Source organism: Hibiscus syriacus, unplaced genomic scaffold, assembly GCF_006381635.1.
Source record: "Hibiscus syriacus cultivar Baekdansim isolate YM2019G1 unplaced genomic scaffold, ASM638163v2 tig00110988_pilon, whole genome shotgun sequence".
In the NCBI taxonomy this organism is placed as follows: domain Eukaryota; kingdom Viridiplantae; phylum Streptophyta; class Magnoliopsida; order Malvales; family Malvaceae; genus Hibiscus; species Hibiscus syriacus.
In genome coordinates this window covers 81,449-105,129 of record NW_024062942.1, presented here as the reverse complement: position 1 = coordinate 105,129, position 23,681 = coordinate 81,449, and the positions used below count along the sequence as shown (strand labels likewise).

The window sequence follows — 23,681 nt, the reverse complement described above, 5'->3', positions numbered from 1 at the left end:
CTGCACAGGACCCCAAAAAATAGGGGCACTGAAATCGAGTATATCTATCAGTTGTTGTCATTAATAAGCATAAAAATAGGGGCCCAAAATTGAGTATATCTATCAGTTGTTGCCATTAAGAAACATAAAAATAGGGGTCTCGAAATCGAGTATATCTATCAATTGTTGTCATTAATAAACATAAAAATAGGGCCCCAAAATCGAATATGTCTAGAAAATAGGGGCTCTTTATAATAATTTGCACAGGACCTCCAACAACCTAGCCACAACCCTGGGTAAAAGGAAATTATATGATATTGTAGACACCAAATTTCGTCCCATTATAATATTTAATATAAAATATATTTATATATATTATATATGTAATATTATTATTTTTATTATTTTTTCAGGCCCACACTCAACAACTTTGATCTAGTGAGATTCAACCCAACGTATTTGAGTCTTATTGAAACACTAAAACCGAAGTAATTTGAGTCCAAGTGGGACTCTAAATCTAAGCTAAAAATAAGTTTCTTTAGACTATAAATAGACTCAAGCATCAAGAGGAAAAAAGGGGGAGAAATCTGGCAGATCCAAGGTGATCAATACGGGAACCAGATCGGTGCCAAGTACCGGGAAGTCATATGCAACGAGCATGGAATCGACAACACCGAAAAGTATTACGGATACTCCCCTCTTCAGCTTCTAGAGAGTCTGTTGTGGGTATTATTGCTCGTGATCACTTTGGGACAGTCCTCTCTGCCTACTGTTCCGGTTTCACAACACAACAACCCATCTATGGTTGAAGTTACAACAATAACGCGTGGCATCCTTTTGGCTTTGCAGATGGAGTGTGATTCTGCAATTTTTGAGAGGATGCAATTAACATTGTTACTCAATTATATTATGATGCTTTGGATTTTTCAAAGCCCATTCGAAGTTCGGTAATAACAAAGCAAAAAAAAAGGAATTGAAGAGAGAAAGAGGGAAAGATGGAACCCATTGTCGCCTTCTTACGGCGGCGGATCTGCCATTCTCGCTCTTCCTGGTCCTGTTGGAGCCACAACAACCATGACGAAAACGAAACCAGACTGTCGGCCATTCAAAGCCTTGCTCGAAGAAGCCGAGAACGAGATGATGCATTTAATGACGATGATAGAGCTTGTGCAACCCAAATGGTACGAAAGGCTCATCGTTCTTACTGTGCAATGAGTGTTCATCAATGCATTCTTTGTTCTTTATTTACTTTCTGCCAAATTAGCACATAAAATTGTTGGGTATATGGAAAAGGAGCCGTTCACTCATATACAGAGTATTTGAATGTCGTTGAAAGTGGGCTTGTTAAGATTTTCTTGGAGCCCGCGGTTTCAAGTATTTTACATATTATTTTAACATTTTTTTCTCTTAATTAATTAATTTATTTATTTATTTGTTCTCTTTAATTTACTTAGTATTTTTTTAATCTAACATTTTTACTTTCTTTTTTAGGGATAATTTTAACTAATTAAAGGTAAATGATTTGAATCGAGTATTTAAATTTTAATTTTCGCGACTAAGACAACCGGAAAATTAATTGGTACCGAAATGGCAGTACAAGGGTGTTAATCCTTCCTTGACTGTAACCGACTCCCGAACCCGACACATTTCTGGTAAAACGTAGATCAGGTAAGATGGTGTCCGATCAGCCTAAATATTTTTTAAAATGATCGGTGGTGACTCTAACCCACTCATTTCAAGTCAAAGCCCAATTTTGGGGCCCAACCGAAAGACGGTTCCGACAGCTTGGCGACTCTGCTGGGGACAGGTAAGTGAGTCAGGCCGAAATTAATTTTTGGTTGTCTTTTTATGTGAAAATGGTAAATTTTAATTTTAATTTATTTATTCGATTCCAATTATTTATCTTTGATTATTTTTTTAGATAAATAGTTGTATTGACGTTTTTTAATGATTTCAGATTTTTTCAAAATTGTCATCTCTAAGCTCTAAACCCGAGTTCTGAACCCGTTTTAAGTAGGGGTGAAAGCGACGCATTCGTGTGAATTTATTCACCGCATATGCCTAGCAAGTAGCCTTCGGGATTCATATACCTTATGTCTTCGTGTGAATTTATTCACCGTGCGGGCATAAGGGAATGTGTCCTCTCGAGTTTAACTTAGTCCATACAAGCTTGTAATGGGCTTAGGACTAAGGGTCTGGCAAGCCCAAGGGGGAACCAGCAAGGAGAACTTGAGTACCTTTTTAGAACCTTAATCGGGAGAGTACATGGAATTAAGGGCCACCCCAAAACCTCATTCCAAACCCTAGGCTATTTTGTTTCATGCTTTATTTTCTGTTCAAAGCATGCGAACTAGACAAATATGCGGTTAGGATTTGTTTGAAATTAACATGCGGGATAGATATCATGTCCGGTAAGAATATTAAGCATGTTCGGGTAGATATCATGTGGGGTAGGACTTTTATTTTTCATGATTATTTTTTATTATTTTTACCTCACTACCTCTTTTTTTTTCTCTTTCATTTTATTTTCATCACTTACATCATTTAAAAGAGGTGTTGATCTACCAAAAACGTGTTTGTTAAACATGAATAATCTGCATTAATGGACAAAGGGGTTGTAATACAAGAGATAAAAATACAGATGACAGTCTACAAGGAGACTATGTGTCACATTCAATCCAGAGGACGTGTTGCCCACAATTGAAGAGTATATCACTATATTGCATTATAAAGGACTTGATGAACCGGGTCTACATCAAGCACAATGAAAGCTTATCTTTGAAGAACTGACTGGCAGAGGTTGCAGGGACAAGATGAAGGTTATGTATCTTAGAAGTCCCTTTAAACACGACAATGGCAAAATGATAGCTGAAATTGGAGACCATTGTTGGCGAATTCAAGAAACAGACTAATGAACTTCACATAGTTCCTATCAATTAAGGGCTCAAATGACGAATTCGTTGGAAACAGGCTCAACAAAAGTAAATGCGCGAGATGCGGTCATTCGAGCTTCTTGGACCAGTACAAAAAATAACTCAACATTTTCACGGTTCATCCAGATAGGCCGGAGCTATTCGACAGGTTATTCAACCGGTGAAAGACGAAAGCAGAAGACTAGTCAACATGTCAGAAGCTGTCAGGATATTTTTGTCTCTTAAAAGATAAAACATTTTTGTCCCCAATAAGGATTATTCATAATAACAGGCACATTTCTTGGGTCAATGCCTCGAACATTTCATGCATTCTTGCATTTTTGCATCTTTATCTACATTTTTTAGCATTTTCATAAACATAAAATTAAGTCACAGAGGATTCGATGAAGTGGTCTTAACCACATTACACCACATGGAAACAAGATTTTAACAATTAAAGAAAAACTGAAATCAGTACAGGGGGAGCTGGATCAGCTGATTGTAGGACTAAGCCTACCAAGATAATATGAGAAAAGAGTACCCATCTCCTAAGGGCTACAATGTTGAAGCTATTACCACATAAGGATCCCCAAACATTCCTCTAAAAACTGTAAGGCACTGAAGCGCAAGATCCAAACTTTGATGGATTCAGGGGCATGGACAGCCGAAGAAGGGGGAATGGCATATACCATTTGCACTTAGAGCATTGTTTTGTTTGAACACGGCTTTGATCTTTCGTGTTTGTTTAATCTTTTGACTGAATTTATGCTACCTTTTAAGGTGGAGCAATTGAACAAATTTTAATCTTTAGTTCTCTGAATATTAAATGAATTAAAGATTCTTTTAATTCTTCAAGAATTATAGATTTTTGACATATGGCAAGATTAGACCTTTCTTACCCTGTCTCAAACCCCAGAATAAAATACCTTGATTCTTTGCCCAAAATAACTCGTGGTCATTACCAAAAGACAAAATTTTGACATTACCTCCTTTTGAAATTCTTGAACATTGCCTTTATCTTTTAAACACACCCATACCTTTCTTTGAGTCAATAAGATCACACCACCGTCTTTTTTTTAGACTCAAAAATAGCCTTTTTTACCATTAAAACCCAAGGTATTGAGTTGTTCATTTGAACATGAGCACACTTCTAAGACACAATTTGGGGCATCTAGCCGGGAGCCTGAACATTAAGACATGTTGGGAGCAAGAAGCAGAAAAAACAATTCATTCGAAATAATTCTATCATGCATTAATTACATTGTTTTCATGTGAATAGAATTAATCCTGAAAATCTATCCCCCTAGGGATACCTTTTCTGTGAAGACTTATATGTATGAGATGATGAACGGCTTTCTTTCTTTATCCTTTCACAACAGGAGAAAATATATATCCCTTGTATCCCCTTTTGAGCTTATAGTATTTTTCTTCTGATTCAACCCTAACCAAGTATCACCCTCCACACTGGGGGGCAAGGTGGAGAAAATCTGCTCGCATGAGTGAAGACATTGATTCAGATGAGATACCGAAAGGTGAACCAAATGCCAAGTGCGAAGATTCAATCAGAATAAAAAGGGCAAAAAGAAAAAAAGAAAAGAAGCAAAAAAGGAAAAAAAAACAAGAACAAAGAAGAAAAGAAGCAAAAATCAAAAGGACAAGGGACAAAAAGCACATGCAAAGATTCCCTAAAGACAAATGGCACATCAAGCTTCAAACTATGAGATTGATCAAGCACAATCATTCCCGAATCACTGAATCACTTTACTTGAAGATCTTGAAACATCCAGAGAAAATCCAGAGAAACAAATATGAGCAGATCCAAGTTGAGCAAGACAAGATTGAAGGCATCAGAATGAATTGATCTTTGGTTCAACACCCTGAAACACTTGTTTGAGCCTATTTATCCTTTTCTTTCATAACCATGAACCCTGACCTACATTACGTGCCTTAAAAGTCCCTTCTAATCATACATAGATTTCTAAACAGAAGAGACTATCTTCAGATTTCATCCCGCCCATCAGGATTAATCTTTGTTTGCAAAAAACAATGTAATTAATGCATGGTAGAGAAAAATAACAAATGGGGGTTCAAGACGTAAATCCTGAATAACGTTTTGAAACCAAAGGAGGGTTTGAGTTGAAAACCTGAAAAGGCGGCTCAAATATAAAAATTGTGCAACTGAGGCATTCACACAAATTCCTTGATAAGGCATCGCACAATCCGAGTGTGAACACGAGGGTTGGGAGTCAGAGAACACTTCCAGTAGAGGAGTATGCAGGCTACCCCATCAAACCTTCAAGCATCAAATGCCAAACCTTTGAGCATCAAATGTCAAACCTTTAACCAAACACAATAACCTGAGACTTTTTTATCCTATCCTTACTTAACCATTTCCCAAAGATAGCTTTGATCTTGGCACTTGTCAAATAGCTATAATTTATTGAAGGATTAACATTGTAATTAATTCTTTGATATCCGATGAACTCTAGTTTTATGATTCGTCTCAATTGTAAAACCGTGAAAGTGACAATATTTTCAAAACTTTGGATAAAACATTTTTCAAAACTCTTTTAATTGATATTTTCATAACTTTGAAAATAAAAGAGAAAGAAAAACATTTTTTTTCAAACAAGACAGTCTCTCTAGAGTAGATCTTTGTAAATGACATGTGACTCTTAGATACAAAACTCATGCTCAGAATCAATGCTGAAGCAAGAAATGAGGAACATTTGGGGCATCTTTGAAGATTCAACATCAAATATTGGGGTATTTTTGGATATTGGGGCATTTTTGGATATTGGGGCATCTTTGGGGATTCAACATCCTAATGCAAATTATCAGACCTTTTTCAGGAGATGAAATATAACCAATTCATGTTACATGCATCTTATGCATACATTTTAGAGCATCATATTCCACATACATAATTTTTGCAGCTTTTAGAGTCAAGTTTTGACTTCAAGACGAAGGATACTCGATTCAAAAGCACTTTTAAAGATTCATGTTGGTTGCTTAACTCAACAGCAGGAAGCTACACTTCGACCAACTCGATATATTGAAAGTTTCTCTCGAAACAACACAATTTGCTTGAGAGTAGATTTCAACTTCATGACAGAGGATATCTAACTCGAAGCTAAACTTCATAATAAATGGTCTCCACGGTTTCAACTTCACGGCGAAGGGAATCGTGTCCACCCGCAACATACAATACTTGGACTTTAACTTCACGACGAAGGATATTCAAGTCAAGGCTCAACTTCACAACGAAGGGGCCATCCGCGATTTCAACTCCACAACGGAGGATATCGTGCCACTCAAGACAACACAAGTTCAACTTCACAACGAAGGGACGGCTGGTTGTCAACAAACCATTTCCCAATTTCAGAGCCAATCTCAACTTCACAGCGAAGGATATTGGACTCGAGACAACACAAGTTCAACTTCACAACGAAGGGACGACTGGTTGTCAACAAACAATTTCCCGGTTCCAGAACCAATTTCAACTTCACGGCGGAGGATATTGGACTCGGAACAATACAACTTACTTGGATTTCAACTTCACGACGAAGGATATCCAATTCCAGACTCAACTTCACGACGAAGGGGTCACCCGCGGTTTCAACTTCACGACGAAGGGAATCGAGCATACAAGCAACACCCATCTTTATATAGTGGATTTCAACTTCACGGCGAAGGATATTCAACTCAAAGAAGGGGTGACTATGGGTGACTATCAACAAACTTTCCAGTTTCAGAGTCAATTTCAACTTCACGTCGAAGGATATTGGCCTCGAAACAAAGCAACCTATATTGGATTTCAACTTCACAACGAAGGATATCCAGTTCCCATGCTCAACTTCACGACGAAGGGGCCATACACAACTTCACAACGAAGGGTATCATACCCTAAAAGATGGACCCAACTTCACGACGAAGGAGTCATCTGTAACACCACAAAACCAAAGTCTTCAAGTCGAGTTTCAACTTCACAACGAAGTATCTTTGGCTAGAAGACAATCCATGAGCTACTTCCAGTACTCTGAGTTCAGTTTCAACTTCACGACAAAGGATTCAGGCTCAGAATTTTCTAGTTTTGACTCAACCTCACGACGAGGGGGTCATTTCGTATTGACAAACCAGTTTCCATATCGGATTTCAACTCTACGACAGAGGATATTCGATATGACCGAAATTTGTGTCTTTTAATCTTTGCTCTATTTTTGTTACACGATAATGAGCAAAGAGGGGCAGCTGTAGACACCAAATTTCGTCCCATTATAATATTTAATATAAAACATATTATATATATTATATATGTAATATTATTATTTTTATTAACATATATTCTTTTTATTATTTTTTCAGGCCCCACACTCAACAACCCTGATCTAGTGAGATTCAACCCAACGTATTTGAGTCCTATTAAAACACTAAAATTGAAGTAATTTGAGTCCAAGTGGGACTCTAAATCTGAGCTAAAAATAGGTTTCTTTATACTATAAATAGACTCAAGCATCAAGAGGAAAAAGAGGGGGGGGAGAAATCTGGCAGATCCAAGGTGATCAATGCGGGAACCAAATCGGTGCCAAGTACCGGGAAGTCATATGCGACGAGCATGGAATCAACAACACCGGAAAGTATTGTGGATACTCCCCCCTTTAGCTTCTAGAGAGTCTGTTGTGGGTGTTATTGCTCGTGATCACTTTGGGACAGTCCTCTCTGCCTACTGTTCCAGTTTCACAACACAACAACCCAACTATGGTTGAAGTTACAACAATAACGAATGGCATCCTTTTGGCTTTAGAGATGGAGTGTGATTCTGCAATTTTTGAGAGGATGCAATTAACATTGTTACTCAATTATATTATGATGCTTTGGATTTTTCAAAGCCCATTCGAAGATCGACAATAACAAAGAAAAAAAAAGGGAATTGAAGAGAGAAAGAGGTAAAGATGGAACCCATCGTCGTCTTCTTACGGCGGCGGATCTGTCATTCTCGCTCCTGGTCCTGTTGGAGCCACAACAACCATGACGAAAATGAAACCAGACTGTCGGCTATTCAAAGCCTTGCTCGAAGAAGCCGAGAATGAGATGATGCATTTAATGACGATGATAGAGCTTGTGCAACCCAAATGGTACGAAAAGGCTCATCGTTCTTACTGTGCAAGGAGTATTCATCAATGCATTCTTTGTTCTTTATTTGCTTTCTGCCAAATTAGCACATATAATTGTTGGGTATATGGAAAAGGAGTCGTTCACTCATATACAGAGTATTTGAAGGTCATTGAAAGTGGGCTTGTTAAGATTTTCTTGGAGCCCGCGTTTCAAGTATTTTACATATTATTCTAACATTTTTTTCTCTTAATTAATTAATTAATTATTTGTTCTCTTTAATTTACTTAGTATTTTTTTTAATCTAATATTTTTACTTTCTTTTTTAGGGATAATTTTAACTAATTAAAGTTAAATGATTTGAATCAAGTATTTAAATTTTAATTTTCGCGACTAAGACAACTGACAAATTAATTGGTACCGTAAGGGCAGTACAAGAGTGCTAATCCTTCATTGACTGTAACCGACTCCCGAACCCGACACATTTCTGGTAAAACGCAGATCAAGTAAGATGGTGTCTGACCAGCCTAAATATTTTTTAAAATGATCGGTAGTGACTCTAACCCACTCATTTCAAGTCAAAGCCCAATTTCGGGGCCCAACCGAAAGACGATTCCGACAGATATGTTAGTAGTTATAAGTATGATTACATTAATGATCTAAATATATTCAAAACCAAATATATATATATATATATATATATATATATATATATATATATATATATATTATAGATTTAGGATCACTCTCAAAGTTTATTAGACATTCCTCTAACCTTAAGTCAAAATTTCATTGATAAATTATCTAATTTTAATAATAAATTTTTAATAATTATTTTGATTTAATTGAAAATTGTTGAATAAAACATAATGATAAACTAAATAATTTTAATAAAAATTATCTTAATTATATGAATTATTATGTTATATAAGAAGAATTAAAAAAACTAATAGGTGTCTTTCTATTATTTTAAAAAATAATGAAATAAAGCATTCATCAATTCTTAACATATGTCCATAGTATAATGAAAAAATATTTCTATTTAAATAAATTTTTAATTGCACATACGACTTAAAAGAAAATTAATTATATTGCCACATGTAATTTAAAAGATTTCTATTGAAATAAAATTTTAATTGCTCATACGAGTTTGAGCTTGAAACATGGTATCAAGATGGTTTTTTCCCTGTACGGCAGTCCAAAAATAAAATTTATAATATAATATTATTAGACTTTTAATTTGGGATGTACGCTAGTTGTTATATTGTTTAAAAAATATGTCATGTCAATGTGATAAATTTACTTAAATAATATATTTTTATTTAAATTCATCCTCTTATGATTTTTTTATTAATTTTTAATACATTTGAAAAAAAAATTAAAAAATTACTTTTTATTAAAACTCATCAAATGATAAGTTCTATACATTATAAAAATATGGTAGATCTCAAATTGAAAGTCTAACACTCTTGTTTTACAAATTTTATTTTCAAACCGTCATATTGGGAAAAAAAAACTGTATTAAGATACCGTCCAACTCAGACAAAGCCTGATGGGCCTAACAGGCCGTTTGTTCGTCTTAATGTACGGTGATCTAGCGTGGCGTTTAACTAACGCAACGCGTCCTCCCTGTTAACCCACATCGCATCGCACAATAACCAGCAACCCTCAGTTTTTCTCACATATATTTGTTCCTTCTACCCTTTCTCTACATTTTCCCCTCCTTTCAACACCAAAGTCGAAGTTTCTTTTTCTGCAAGGTAATTTCCATTTTTTTTCTTACTGCTCGTATCTTATCTGTTTTGTTTTATTTTGCATTGCGAATATTTGAAAGTTTATTATGATCGCAAATTTTTAGTATCTGATCGATTAATTTTGCAGTTTCGTAATGTCTACATTTGGCGCCGTTTCCGCCAATCATAACCCTAACAAATCATTAGAGGTATTCGTTATTTAATTTGTATATGATGTTTTATATGATTCACATGTTTAGTTTTAACTTCAATTTGCTAATTACTATTATCATTTACTTCAATTTTACTGTTGCTTTTACTAGTGAGCTTTATTTTAGTTTCTGTTTTTAACCTTGCGAGTTGAATAAATTCTGTTTCATACTGTACTTTTCGAGGTTAAGGAGGAGAAACTATAAAAATTATATTCTTAGCTTTTGGTTAAGTAATACTTGAAGTAGTGATAATTAGACTAACTGAACGAACATACAGGTATGTTCGTGTTCGTTCCTAACTTTAACCGAACAAATGAACGAACACGAACATAAACAATTTTTTTTTCTTGTTTGTGTTCGTTCGTTAAGGAATGTAACTTGTTCGTGTTCGTTCATGTTCGTTCATTTAAATGATAAACGAACACAAATTAACGAACATAAACGAACGGATGTAAATGAACATAAACAAACACAATAAACGAACGTAAACGAACACAAACAACCGTAAACTAACACAATAAATGAACATAAACGAACGTAAACAAACATAAATGAAAATAGATTTTCTTTCTTTCCTAACAATTTTAGGATTATATTTTATTTAATTGTTTTGGGCTTTTTTATTTGTATTTAAAATTAATTGAAATTTAAAATATTTATGGGTATCAGATTAAAATTTATTGAGCTTTAATATTTTAAATGGGTCTAGAGAGATTGGGCTAAACATAAATGAACACACATAAACGAACATATTACCGAACCTTCACGAACGTAAATGAACGAATGAGCCCTCTGTTTGTTTTCGTTCATTTAATTAAACGAACAAAAAATATTGTTCATGTTCGTTTGTTTAATAAATAAATGAATATAAACGAACTTCTCGCCGAACGGTTCACGAACGGTTCGTTTACAGGCCTAGTGATAATGCGATAGACTGATGATTCACTCTATTTTTGGATGTTTTCGAGATAAATATGGGAAATGGTCAATATCAGTGATTAAAAAGATGCTGTAATGAATAAAAGAATTTGAAATTTGAGCTTTTGATACCAAGGGTTTTTACATGCAATTTTTAGGTTGCGCAACCGCCCAGTGATTCTGTTTCAAGCCTTAGTTTCAGTCCCAAGGCCAATTTCTTGATTGCTACTTCATGGGATAATCAGGTATGTTCACTTTGCTTTGTTTCTTTTTATTTATTCATGTCATCTCAATCTCGTTCTTTAAGTTCTTGTATGAAGTTGGTTTATTGAAATTTCTTTCCTGTTGCTTCCCTTCCAGTTGGTTCAGTTAGCTGAAACATGACCCACTTCCCCTCCCTTTTGAACAATTTTTCAGGTGAGATGTTGGGAAATATCCCGGAGTGGTACAGCTGTTGCTAGTACACCGAAGGCATCAATTACTCATGATCAACCGGTAATGAGTCGGCATACATTCCATTTAGAGATGTATTATTCGACTCTTCAAGTTGTACTCATCTGATTCTGTTTTCTCTTTGCTCTTCTAAAAGGTGTTGTGCTCAGCTTGGAAGGATGATGGGACGACAGTCTTTTCTGGAGGCTGTGACAAGCAGGTCAAGATGTGGCCTTTATTATCTGGTGGTCAACCAATGACAGTTGCCATGCATGATGCCCCTATTAAAGAGGTTGCTTGGATTCCAGAAATGAACCTCTTGGCCACCGGAAGCTGGGACAAGACATTAAAGTAATACTCCCACCTTTCCTCATTTTTGTGCCATTGGAAAATTGAAGTCATGTTTTTAGATATTGGTTCCTAGTGATTAAGTTCATGTTGAGTAATGCATTTCATGCAAGGGTGCGCTTGCCATCGTGCTAAGTGGTAGTACCTGCATATTTGTAAATTCCTTGCTCAATTCACAGGAAGTATGATCATGTTGTAGTCAAAAGATACCTTGTTGACCAACACTAGATCATGTTGTAGTCACAAGATATGTCGTTGACTAACACTAGATCATGTTGTAGTCACAAAAAAAATGGTTGTCCCTTTTTTCCATATGTATGGGGTAAGGGGGAGGTAAGATAGTAGGTTACCCCCAACACCAGGTTGAGAGCAGCTTTCGTAAGAGACCTCCGAATTATGAAATGCCCTTCGTGAGACTCGATCCCACGACCTCAAGGTTAAGAACCTTGTGCTCTACCAACTGAGCTGGATGGTCATTTCATGTTGTAGTCACAAGATACCTCATTTACCAACACTAATTGTTCACTAGGTCTAGCTGTGTAGGAGACTGTTCCTTGTGTGCTAGAGGTATAATTATGACATGATAAATTTAGCTTTGACTTTTGGCCACATGTAGGAGATTTTGGGGACTATGGAAATAATCTATAACTTTAGGAAGGGATCTATCCGCTTCCAAACTTGTACATTCTGAAGCATCGTTTTTTATGTTAAAGCTGGTTTTTTATGGAGAGCATATTTTTGGTCTATTTTTTAGATTCACAGCCACATGTTTCTTGTGTTATCATTTGGTAATTAACTAATGAGTTTTCTGTATTGCTTTTACTTCATTCATCAATTTCTGGCAATTTGATTCTTTTATATTACTTTGGCTTTTAATCAACTTGGAGGTTTTTACCTTTATATTTAGATATTGGGATACAAGGCAGCCTAACCCAGTACATACTCAACAACTTCCTGATCGATGCTATGCACTCACAGTGAAATATCCATTGATGGTTGTTGGCACTGCAGATAGAAATCTAATTGTCTTTAACTTGCAGAATCCTCAGGTAGTGTTTTCTTATAACTCAAGGGTCTTCTCTATTTCAAATTGTGTGTTCAATTTTCATAGAATTATTGCTCCTTCACCCCCTCTCATGTGATTGATTTGTCATTTTTTGTGTCATTGTAGTTTAAATGTTATGTTTTGCATAACTAGTATTACATTTGTTGGTATGGAAAATTATTTATAAAGTGGTGGAAGCACTATAGGAATTAGGAATAATTGAATTAAAGGTGCACTCAACATCTTCCTTTCTATTTATAATCTATAAAGTCTTAGTGTAAGTGGTCCATACTAATGCATATGATTGTTGGACATAAATGGCGCTAATAGAATTTCTGATTGACAAGTTGAGAAATTAGTAACGTTTCTTGTTTGCTTTCCCATTACATCTTCATGTCGAATAACATTTACTGAAATGCTAGCAGAATGAATACAAGAGAATCACATCACCCCTTAAGTATCAGACAAGATGTGTTGCTGCCTTCCCTGACCAGCAAGGTTTTTTGGTATGCTTATTTCTTCCTTCCATCTTTCAGTTCCCAACAACGTGACACTTATATTCATTTGTCCCGTCATTTTGGCTAAATGGAGAAACAACTTTGGAAGACATCATTTATAATCTTGCCCCCTTCCTTTTGTGCAACAGTAACGGAATATATTCTCTAACAAAAAGAAGTAATGGAATAATTTCATTGGAAGCATTAACTTTATCGTTTTTCTTTACAGGTTGGTTCAATTGAGGGAAGGGTTGGAGTACACCACCTTGATGATGGACAACAGAGTAAGAACTTTACATTCAAATGCCACAGGGATGGCAGTGAGATATATTCTGTTAACTCGTTAAGCTTCCATCCTGTAAGTTTTGGGTCACCTTTTTATCTTCATGTTGTTCATTATTTGTTTCATGGAATCTATTTTGGGTAGATATTAAGCTTTTCTTGGTATGGAGGATGAAAAGGCATAAGGATGAAAATTTGTTAATCAAATGGTTAAGATTCATAGTCACTTGTAGCTTATAATTAGATTAAAAAGTTTCCATCCTTGCTCTATTCATCCTTCATACCAAATAGAGCCTCTGTTCTTAACCATTTTAGGGAGGTAACTTCTTTGGGTCATGGTCTGATGTTGCTGTTGTTTCAGGCACATCACACTTTTGCCACTGCAGGTTCGGATGGTGCTTTCAATTTCTGGGACAAGGATAGTAAACAGAGACTAAAGGTATTCTTAGAATCGTTTGGCTAAACCAATTTCTTTTGCTGTTTTTTTGGCCATTAGACTTCTTGACTACTTGTGCAAATAAGGATTACTTAAATTTGCTATTTTTCAAGAACTAATAACAAAGAAAACAGTGAACCGGAGTGTCTCAACAGTCTTATTGGATTCTATTGGAAAGTGTCACTGGTTGTTGAAGCCTGTAGCTCGATATGGCTGGCAGTGGCAGCCACTGCCAGCATGCCACCGACAATGATCTGCTTTTGGCATTTATAAAGTTCAAGAAACCTTTTAATGCTTTTATTATTACAGAGATCAATTTTGCGAAATGAAACAAGGAATTGTTTGCCATTTTTTTAATTAAATTGATGGTGGTCTGAACTTGATAAATCTAGCTCTGGCAGCAAGACCACCTTTGATGTATTCTGATTTGGTTATTAATCCCGTCTTTTGCTGATTTTCAGGCAATGTCAAGATGCAGCCAACCTATACCATGCAGTACTTTCAACAATGATGGATCAATATTCGCGTATTCGGTATTCACTCTGGAAGAATGCTTGATTTTCTCTTTGAACTGAATATATGTATATAATACATATATCGTGCAGTGCTTCTTACCCTGTATTTGCTATAGGTTTGTTATGACTGGAGTAAGGGTGCTGAAAATCACAACCCGTCAACAGCAAAAACCTACATTTTCCTGCACTTGCCACAGGTACATCAACACAAATGATTCACGTACTTGATCATTTATTGTATTCATTAAGCTTTTTATTCAAAATGGCATTTTTAATAAGGAACTTCTTTTACATATGAATCTAACCGGTAATTTGTCTTGGAATACAGGAATCTGAAGTTAAAGGCAAGCCAAGAGTTGGAACAAGTAGTAGAAAGTGAAAGGGGTCAAGTATTGTTTAGAAAATGGCTGAACCCTAGAGGGAAAAGGTTTTGGCTCTGTATTGTTTGGTTTTCTAGACAGGCCTTTGGTTCTTCTTCCCCTATCAAGTGGAACAATTAGGATAGGAATGTGTGCTGTATGTACGTCAGGAATCCCCCCCCCCCCCACTCGCGAATATTTTCTCTTTCTTTTTAGTTTAGAGCCATAATTTTGTTGTGAAGTTGCAAACGGCCTTTAATCCGACTATTATTTCTCCCATTTCTGCAACTAGGAAACGAATTCTGTGTAATCATTAGGAAAGTTGTCACTTGTTGGTTATTTTGGGTTATCTTTGAGGTTACCTTTTCGGATCCTAGGAAAAGTTGTCGCTCTATGCGATTTGTTGGTTATTTTGGGTTATCTTCGAGGTTAACTGTTGGGATCCTAGAGATCGAGGTTTAGGTAAACCATTATATTGTCATCCCCTTCCCATATTGTAAATGCACCAAAAATTATAAAATGTGAAAATAGTCGAATTAGGTCATTAGATCAGTCCAGATGTGAATCAAGTACAAGAAAGAAAATTGAATCACAGGCCGACCTGACCCATGATAACTAGTATGAGATGCCTAAATCAATTATTAAGACTTTTGTTTAGAGGACATCTCTTTGTTGGGCAAAATTTACCCATGTTTTAGTAGCTCCAAAGACCCAAGATGTGAGAAATAAGGAACGGCGACCTCAGCTCAGAGCCTGATGACAATTGGTGGGTTTTCGACGATGATACAATGAGCATCCAAAACATAAAAAGCAGTGCCTGTGGCGATCCATAATGACCTAGCTATCGAGCTATATTTTTGAATGAAAATGAACGAAAGGGTGGCCATTGGAGTCGACTTGTAAATCTTTTGGTTCATGGATTGCCTCTTCCACACCTAAGTAATAGACGTGGTCAAAGATTTCATCTATCTGTTACTCCATGGCCATAAACAAAAGACAAAAATATATTATATTATTGAAGAATGGTGCTTGAAAATTAGGTGTTTTTACTAAAATATCACTGCACCACCAATAATTACATGTTAGGCACTCTCACCCCTAATATTACCGATTTAGCACAATTTATGATATGGTGGTAATAAAGCCTTCGTGGGGTTCTGTCCGAGCTGGCGTTACGTAAGGAAAGACACGGATGGAAATCCGCGCCTTCGCGGGGTTTCTGACACGTATAGAAGGCGTGGATCAATACCTCAACCATCCACCTCCCACATTTATGGGAGTCTGTCTCCTCTCCACTCTTTCTATAAATACCACACCCAAACACAACCTCCAAACCACACTCAAATATCAAATTATCTCATTTTTCAGAGTATCAATCTTTCTATTAAGAAGGTAAATTATTTTTATTGTATTATAATTAATCAATAATTTTTTATTTTATTAAATTTTATTATACTATTTTTTTTATTACTTTTTGCAGTTATAAAATGGAAAGCGGTTTGTTACGTTTAAATGAGAATCATATCTCGAGGCATTTTGCTGATACAATAACAATTTTAAATTCTGTTGTAATTTTAATTATTATGAATGTTTTATTTATTTGATTTTTTAGTATTAGTTTATATTTTAATTTGTATAATATTTATTAAATTAGGAGAAAATTTGTATATTAGATTAATTCATTTGTAACCTTAAGTTAGAGATACCTACTCGTGTATTGCCATATTTAGTCGAGGCTAGATTTGGTTACATAGCGAAATATGAAGGGTACTGTAACCTTGAATCAAACCTTATTTCTGCATTGGTTGAGAGGTGAAGACCAGAGACATACACATTTCATCTTCTGTGTGGAAAGTGCACAATTAAGCTGGAGGGTGTTTTTATATATTTGGGGCTTCCAGTAGATGGGGATGTGATTTCTGGGATGACGGATGATGACTGACATTCCTTGTGCGAGGAGTATCTTGGAGGTGTCCCGCCTAATTTCAACGGTGGTCGAATACCGTTAAATTGGTTGTATACAACTTTTAAACATTTGAGTCGCGACGCCTCCAAGGAGCATATTAAAATGTATGCACAGACTTGCATATTACAGCTCATAGAAGGGATCATGATGCCTGACAAATCACGTAACCAAGTTCATTGTATGTGATTGCGTCACCTCGCAGATTTTCATCATGTTGGTACACTTAGTTGGGGCTCTGCAATTTTGACATTTCTGTATAGGGAAATGTGTCGAGCTACTTACTATCGAAAAAATGCTATCGGCGGATATCTCATTCTTCTCCAATCTTGAACGTGGTGTTGCATGCCCTTTTTATGTCCGGTGGTGAAAATCTCGTTGGTCTTCTCGCTATTATTGAGGTAATTTCAATATTGATTTGGTATATAAATAATTTTATTGAGTATATAATGAAAATTATTTCATTGAATATGTGGTCAAGTGCAAGAAAAGATCATCGAGATTTACTCGATGAATTAGAATAAATTAGGCTACTCATTGATCAGAAGGTTGGTACAGAGGCATGTATTTAAATATTATTATCTACTTTTAATTATCGCTATATAATTAGAATATTATTTTAATAAAAATTATATATATTTGTTTTAGTTTCAATGGGCTCATTATTTTACTGAAGAAATGAGGATTTGCATCCCACATCACTTGAGAGACCCATTGGATGTTTGGATGGCGGTAATTCCATTGATATGTTATGATATTGTCGAGTGACATCCTACTGATCGTGTGCTCCGCCAATTTGGTTTTGTACAATCTATTCCAGAAGCACGTAAGAATCTCGGTGATATGCATATCATCAATAGATGGGTAAAAAAAGAAGTCGACTGGCTACTAAAGTACATCGAGTGGGTGATGATATGGGAGGATCGACATGGGTGTATTCCCCGTACGGAACCCATTTATGTGGATCATTACTCGGTTGCGAATGATTATTATGAGTGGTTCAACACGAACGAGAAATTGTTCCTACTTTCTAAGAAATCACTAGGTGAGAGCATTTATCGGCGTCGACAAAGACATCCATTATCACAGTATCATCATCCCCCGACTCGTGGACGGAGAGCAAGCGCTTTCGGCTCGTCCTCAGCTGCAGTACTGAAACCATCACAACACCCATAGTCTACACCGGTGTATATTTTGCAGCCATTTTAAATGACATCGCAACCGTATCAGATGGTACCATCGTTGTTTTATATGTCACTACAGTTAGGTCAGATGCCACTGCTTTTATACCAAATATTGCAACCACCACAAAGTTTTATGAACCCTCATGGCAGATATTATACTTCTATGCTTGTAGATCCAGCTTGGGGTTTATTACTGATTATTTGGCAGGTGAAGGTTCACCACATACACAAACACCTCTGGTGCAATTTTTGCACTTATCGATGTCGATGTTTACACAGTTTTTACAATTTTCTGTGAGTGATGGGATAGTCAGCCATACACCTCCAATGTCCTTATTCTATGGAGGTGTTACATCGTCATTTGTCTATCATCAACAATGTGTATTTTCTCCTGATGATGATGAGAGTGAGGATGAAGAACAAGTTATACGAAGAAATCATCATCGACGCAGACAGCTACCGCCTTGCGGAACAAATTCAAGACGCAGACATCGATAGAGTTGTTTAGTTCGTCTTGTTTTTATTTAATTTTGTTTGTTTACCAGTAGTTGTAACGTTTTTATTTAATTATGGATTTTTTTATTTATTTTGTTTGTTAATGTTTTTAATATTTAATTATTCGAATTGCTTTTATTATTTAATTGTTTTTATTGTTTGAGTTGTATCATTTTCTTGTAGTTACTTTCATTAATTTTCACTTGAGTAGTCCATTACTCGGTGATGCTCAAATGACATTAACTTAAAGTAAATGAAAATTAAATAACAGAAACTTAGATTTCATAAACAACAACTACATCATCAACGATTACTTGATGACAAAAGAGATTAACATTTTTTCCTATTGTGTCATAGGTTTCTACAATGTTCACAACTTTTGTTTTCTCTAGAAGTCTCCCAAATATCCATATCACAATGAATTCGAGTGGATTTTGGACGATCAGACTTCCTCAATAAGGAAATCTGGTACAATCAGAAGCCAATTATGAACCTCATTAGGGTCTTTCTCATTACCTCTGGGGAAACTCAAATTTATATACCTTAAACACTTCTGAAATTTGGTATACGAAATCCAAAAAATGGTTATTGTCTTGACGGGTATGAGAGCAAGCTGTTATGACATTGGAGCATGGATACTTCAGAGCTTAAAAAACCCACAATCACATTGTCTGTCTCGTAGATTAACTCTGAACGAGTTAGATTGAATCCCTTGAAGAGGTCGTGGTATCTCTGTTATACAAAGTAATTCATGGGTTCTAGAGAATACTGTTACAAACATTCCATTTGATACATCAATTCTTTTTTGTAGATCTATAACTAATCTTGGGTGATAGACATGACCGTTTTTCATCCATGTTTGAGCTTGTCCCCTGAACTTGGAAAAAAGTGTTTCCAAACTAAAATACATCGTTTTAACCAAAGATGTTACTGGTAAATGGCATGCCCCCTTTAAGGTCGAATTGATAGACTTAGCCAAGTTGGTCGTCATGTGTCCATATCGACATCCACCATCATATGTATTTGTCTATATTTCTTTGTTGATGAGGTTGATGTAATTGTATCCTTCCTCGTTCTTTCCTCATAAATCTTGAAGCATAGACTCAAATGTTTCAGGTAATAGTTCGTAACCTGAGCATCAAATGTAGAACTTACTATTAAGTTTCCATAAAAAAAGATTGAGAAATAAAAAGCAACATTTTGACATACCTATCCATACAAGTAATTGGTGCTCATCATTCTTCTTGAAATTTCCATGATAGTTAGTAGCAATGTGTCAGATACAGTACCGATGTTGGACACATGGTGGTTGCCAAATTGGACCCAAATAATCCATTACTGCTTTGATCCCAGCTCCACGATCTGAAATGACGTAGATTTTTTCCCTCATGACAACATATAAGAGTAACTTTTTTAGGAAAAAAACATAAGAATATGTATCTTCTCCTTCAACAAGGGCAAAAACAACTGGAATAATGTTGTGATTACCATCTTGGACAACTGACAATAGTAAAACTTGCTTGTATTTTCCATACAAGAATATCTAATCAATTTGGACCACGTGCTTGCAGTATTTCACAGCATTAATGCACTGTGGGTAAGTCCAAAAAAGTCGGAAGAATTGACATCGATCATGAAATACTCGATCATTGTGGTATGCACAACAAGTTTCAAAGTCGAGAATTATCCCAGGATTCAATCTGTTCAGTACCTTAAACCAACTTGGTAGTTCGTTGTAAGATGCATCCCACTCGCTGTGAAGTTTTTAATGACATTCTGCTTTGCCTTCTATGCTTTTATGTATAAGATGGTATACCCATATTATGACTGTATAGTTGAAATCAGCACCGCAATAGCTATATGGAAGCTTGCTTTGACCATGGGCATGATGGCTTCGCAAATAATGTTGGAGTCTAAGTTGGGATGATCCTAGTTGATCCCTCCAGCACAACATGTGTGAGGACCGTTATATACCATTAGTTCCCATATATTGTTTGTCCTCTTCCTCTTCGATACATGAACAATCCAGTTGCATCAGTTATCACAGTATACATAGTGTCAAATATACTTTTTAGTGGTGGAACGGTCGACTCTAGATTGAACAGAATTACGAATGTTGTAATTCTTAATTGCCATCACCGCTTCTTCTTTTCATGAAAACTCCATTCCTTTATATAACTCGCCATCATTGACTGATGCGTTAAATCCGTAGTCACTGATATTAGACATATCCGTAAATTTTAGCCCTTATATTGCACCATAATCAGCTTTATATATGTGAGTTTGAGGTTCAGTGTGTACCGTATTTATAGGAACTTCATCTACATCATTATTATTGGAGTACATGTTGAACTGTAATGATTTTGGATGAACGAATAGTCCAGTCTCAGCACCATCTGCATCTGGCTCACGAAGAGGTTCTTTTAGTGGATGTTGAACTATATTTTGATATAACAATTAAGGCAATATGTTTTTGCACTTGAATTGAATTTATTCAAAGTTTTTCAAAGTTTTCAAAAATAATTCAAAGTCCATTTAAAAGTGGAATTGAGCACAAAATGATTTTCTGTACAAGAAGTACCGATACTATTCTTACAGTATCGATAACTCATGAACAGTGTTCATATGGTACCAATACCAAAGATAAAGGAAGTATCGATACTCACTAGGTAATATCGATACTACCAGCATTGCTTAAATTTCATAATGCAAAAATGGTACCGATGCCCAAAGGAGTACCGATACTACTCTACATAGTAGTATTGATACCATGAGCATAGTATCGTTGACATCAAGCCCCAACGGCTAGCTAATTTAAATATAACAAATGTAGTACCGATACCCTCTGTTCTGGACAGCTTTATTTTGCACGAAAATTGATCCCCAACATCTCCAAAACACTCCCAACGGCTAGAAACGGTCACAAAAACATTCCAACATATAAAAACAAGTTGATGACACTTGAAAAAGGGTTAGAAACACCTATCCAAGCAATCAAACACAAGAGAATAGTTTTTCATTCTTATTTTCATTTCTCTTGTAAATATTGTGTTTGTGTGAGCTTAATTCATTGTAAACACCTACCTTTGAGAGATTTATTTGTTTACTTCTTTTTTCCTTTTGTCCTTGAAAAAGAAAAAACAAATTAGTGAATTTGTTAGAAAATCCTTAGTGAGGAGCTAAGGTAGTAGATGTAGACTTGGTTGATAAGTCGAACCACTATAAATTCTTGTGCCAAAATTTTCTATCTTTTGCTCTCCTTACTCCTAATCAAAATATTGTTAATTAACCCCCTTGTGCAATTTTCGGTTGTTCAATTAAGCCACTTTAAATCCTAATAATGGAGATGAGGGTTCCTTCACGATGTCAACATTTAGGTCGAACAAGCTGGTAGTTGAATGTCTTCCCCTTGAACTTGAAAACATCTCAACATTGAGGTCTAATAAGCTCACAATTGAATGTCTCCCCCTGAAACATGAAGGCATCGTGTCAAATGAGTACTGCGCAGATTGCTGCGTCGAGGGCATCTCCATATTTAGGTTAAAGAAATTGGCATATGAATGCATTTCCCTTGAATTGGAAGCGATGTTGCAATACGAATTGTTTGTGGAGCCACCTCGGTAAATATTGTAACAAGTTGCTGATGAATGTCTCCCCATTGAACTTGATGGGATCGTACCATGATGTGGATTCTCATTAACGAGTTAAAATCATTACACATTACTTGAGTTAGGATGTCAACTTGATTAGCTTGTTGAGTTAGCCCATAGTAGGAGCATAATGACATACCACGAATAGCATGCACTTTAACAAATACTGCATACATCTGTGTATCAGCGTCTGAATATTGATTCTGAGAATCAACCATCATAGCAACATTGTCATCATTGGAGAGTTCGAATGTTGTATAAGTTAACGGAAATACTGCGGTTGTAAATCTGTACTGAAGTGAAGACAATCTTCTAGTACTTCCAACATGAACCTTCCTTGAAATTTTACTTATCAGCTCCTCAAGAATGATATTTCTCTTGAAGGATATTCTGACAAAATGATTTGATGCGAAGACGACGTTGGTTTTATCTTCCCAAATATCTCCATCATAGTAAACAATAGCTAAAATATGTGTCATTTTGAGAGTTTTAAAGATTAAGAGTCTTATATCTGCAAAAACAATAGTTGAAATATGCCTAATTAAATAAATAATATATGATATAAACTAATCCAAAAAAATTAAAAAATTTCACAATAATTTAAATAACATAATTTCATGTTCTAACCTTATCGGTAAAATGTCTCGAGGTATTATCCCATTTTCCAATTTTACAACCGCTAAAAATTATACAAAATAATTAATACAATAAAATTTGTTCAAATAATTAAATATAAAACAAATATAATATTATAATAAATAATTTTACATTATAAAAACAATAACAAAATCTACTTAGCTTAATAGAAGGAATTGATAGAAGCGAGAATAAGCAAGTAATTTTGGTTTGGTGATTTTTGCATTCAGAGGGGTTCTTATTTATAGGGGAGAGAAAGGGTTTAAAACTCGAGCTTCCAGGCTCGGGTAATTTTGGAGTATCAATAATTCAACGTGCATAATGGAAGGCGCAGATCATTCGTATTAAAACCCCTGTGAAGGCGCGAATCACCATATGCGCCTTTCTTTACGTGGCACCAGCTCGGACAGAACCCCTTGAAGGAGCGGATGACGATCCGCATTTTATTACCACCGTGTCAGAAAGGGTGCTAGATCGGTAATATTAGGTGTGAGGGTGCCTGACAGATAATTATTGGTAGTAAGGGTGATATTTAGGTAAAAATGCCAAAATTACACAAAAACGTGGGTTTCTTTGTCCTTGCCTTGTTCTATGGCATATGGGTAGGTTTTCTATGTATTTGTAAATGTGACGTTAGCCATGTTACCTTTGTCCATTAACTAATACATGAAGCACAAGAGCACCTTACCCTTAATTTTTCAAAAGTAAATTTACATGAGATACAATCAAAATAAATTGAGTTTTTATATACAAGATTTTGGAAACAAAAAAAGGTTAAAGCTGTTAAAATTTAGAGAGAAGTGTCCGTTTTACGCATTAGATTAAATTAATCATATCGATTAATATGATGATTTTGATTTAAAGTCTTAAATAAAATTTAAAACTTAAATTCAATCTAACTTTGATATAATCCATTGAAAGCATTTAAAAGAACCTCACAAAGATACATAAACTTATATGTTGAAGTTTTGTA

The 23,681-nt window shown here is 35.5% G+C and overlaps 1 protein-coding gene across 1 annotated transcript; it reads left to right on the top strand.

Moving 5' to 3' along the window:
• Positions 1-9,724: 9,724 nt before the first annotated feature.
• Positions 9,725-14,800, top strand: LOC120148948 (protein RAE1-like). Its single transcript, XM_039161908.1, has 12 exons — positions 9,725-9,763; positions 9,885-9,945; positions 11,025-11,111; positions 11,284-11,361; positions 11,456-11,649; positions 12,554-12,695; positions 13,117-13,197; positions 13,418-13,546; positions 13,832-13,909; positions 14,368-14,439; positions 14,538-14,618; positions 14,750-14,800. The coding sequence occupies exons 2-12, from the start codon at positions 9,892-9,894 to the stop codon at positions 14,798-14,800; spliced, it is 1,047 nt and encodes a 348-aa protein (XP_039017839.1). The 5' UTR covers positions 9,725-9,763; positions 9,885-9,891.
• The last annotated feature ends 8,881 nt before the right edge of the window (positions 14,801-23,681 follow it).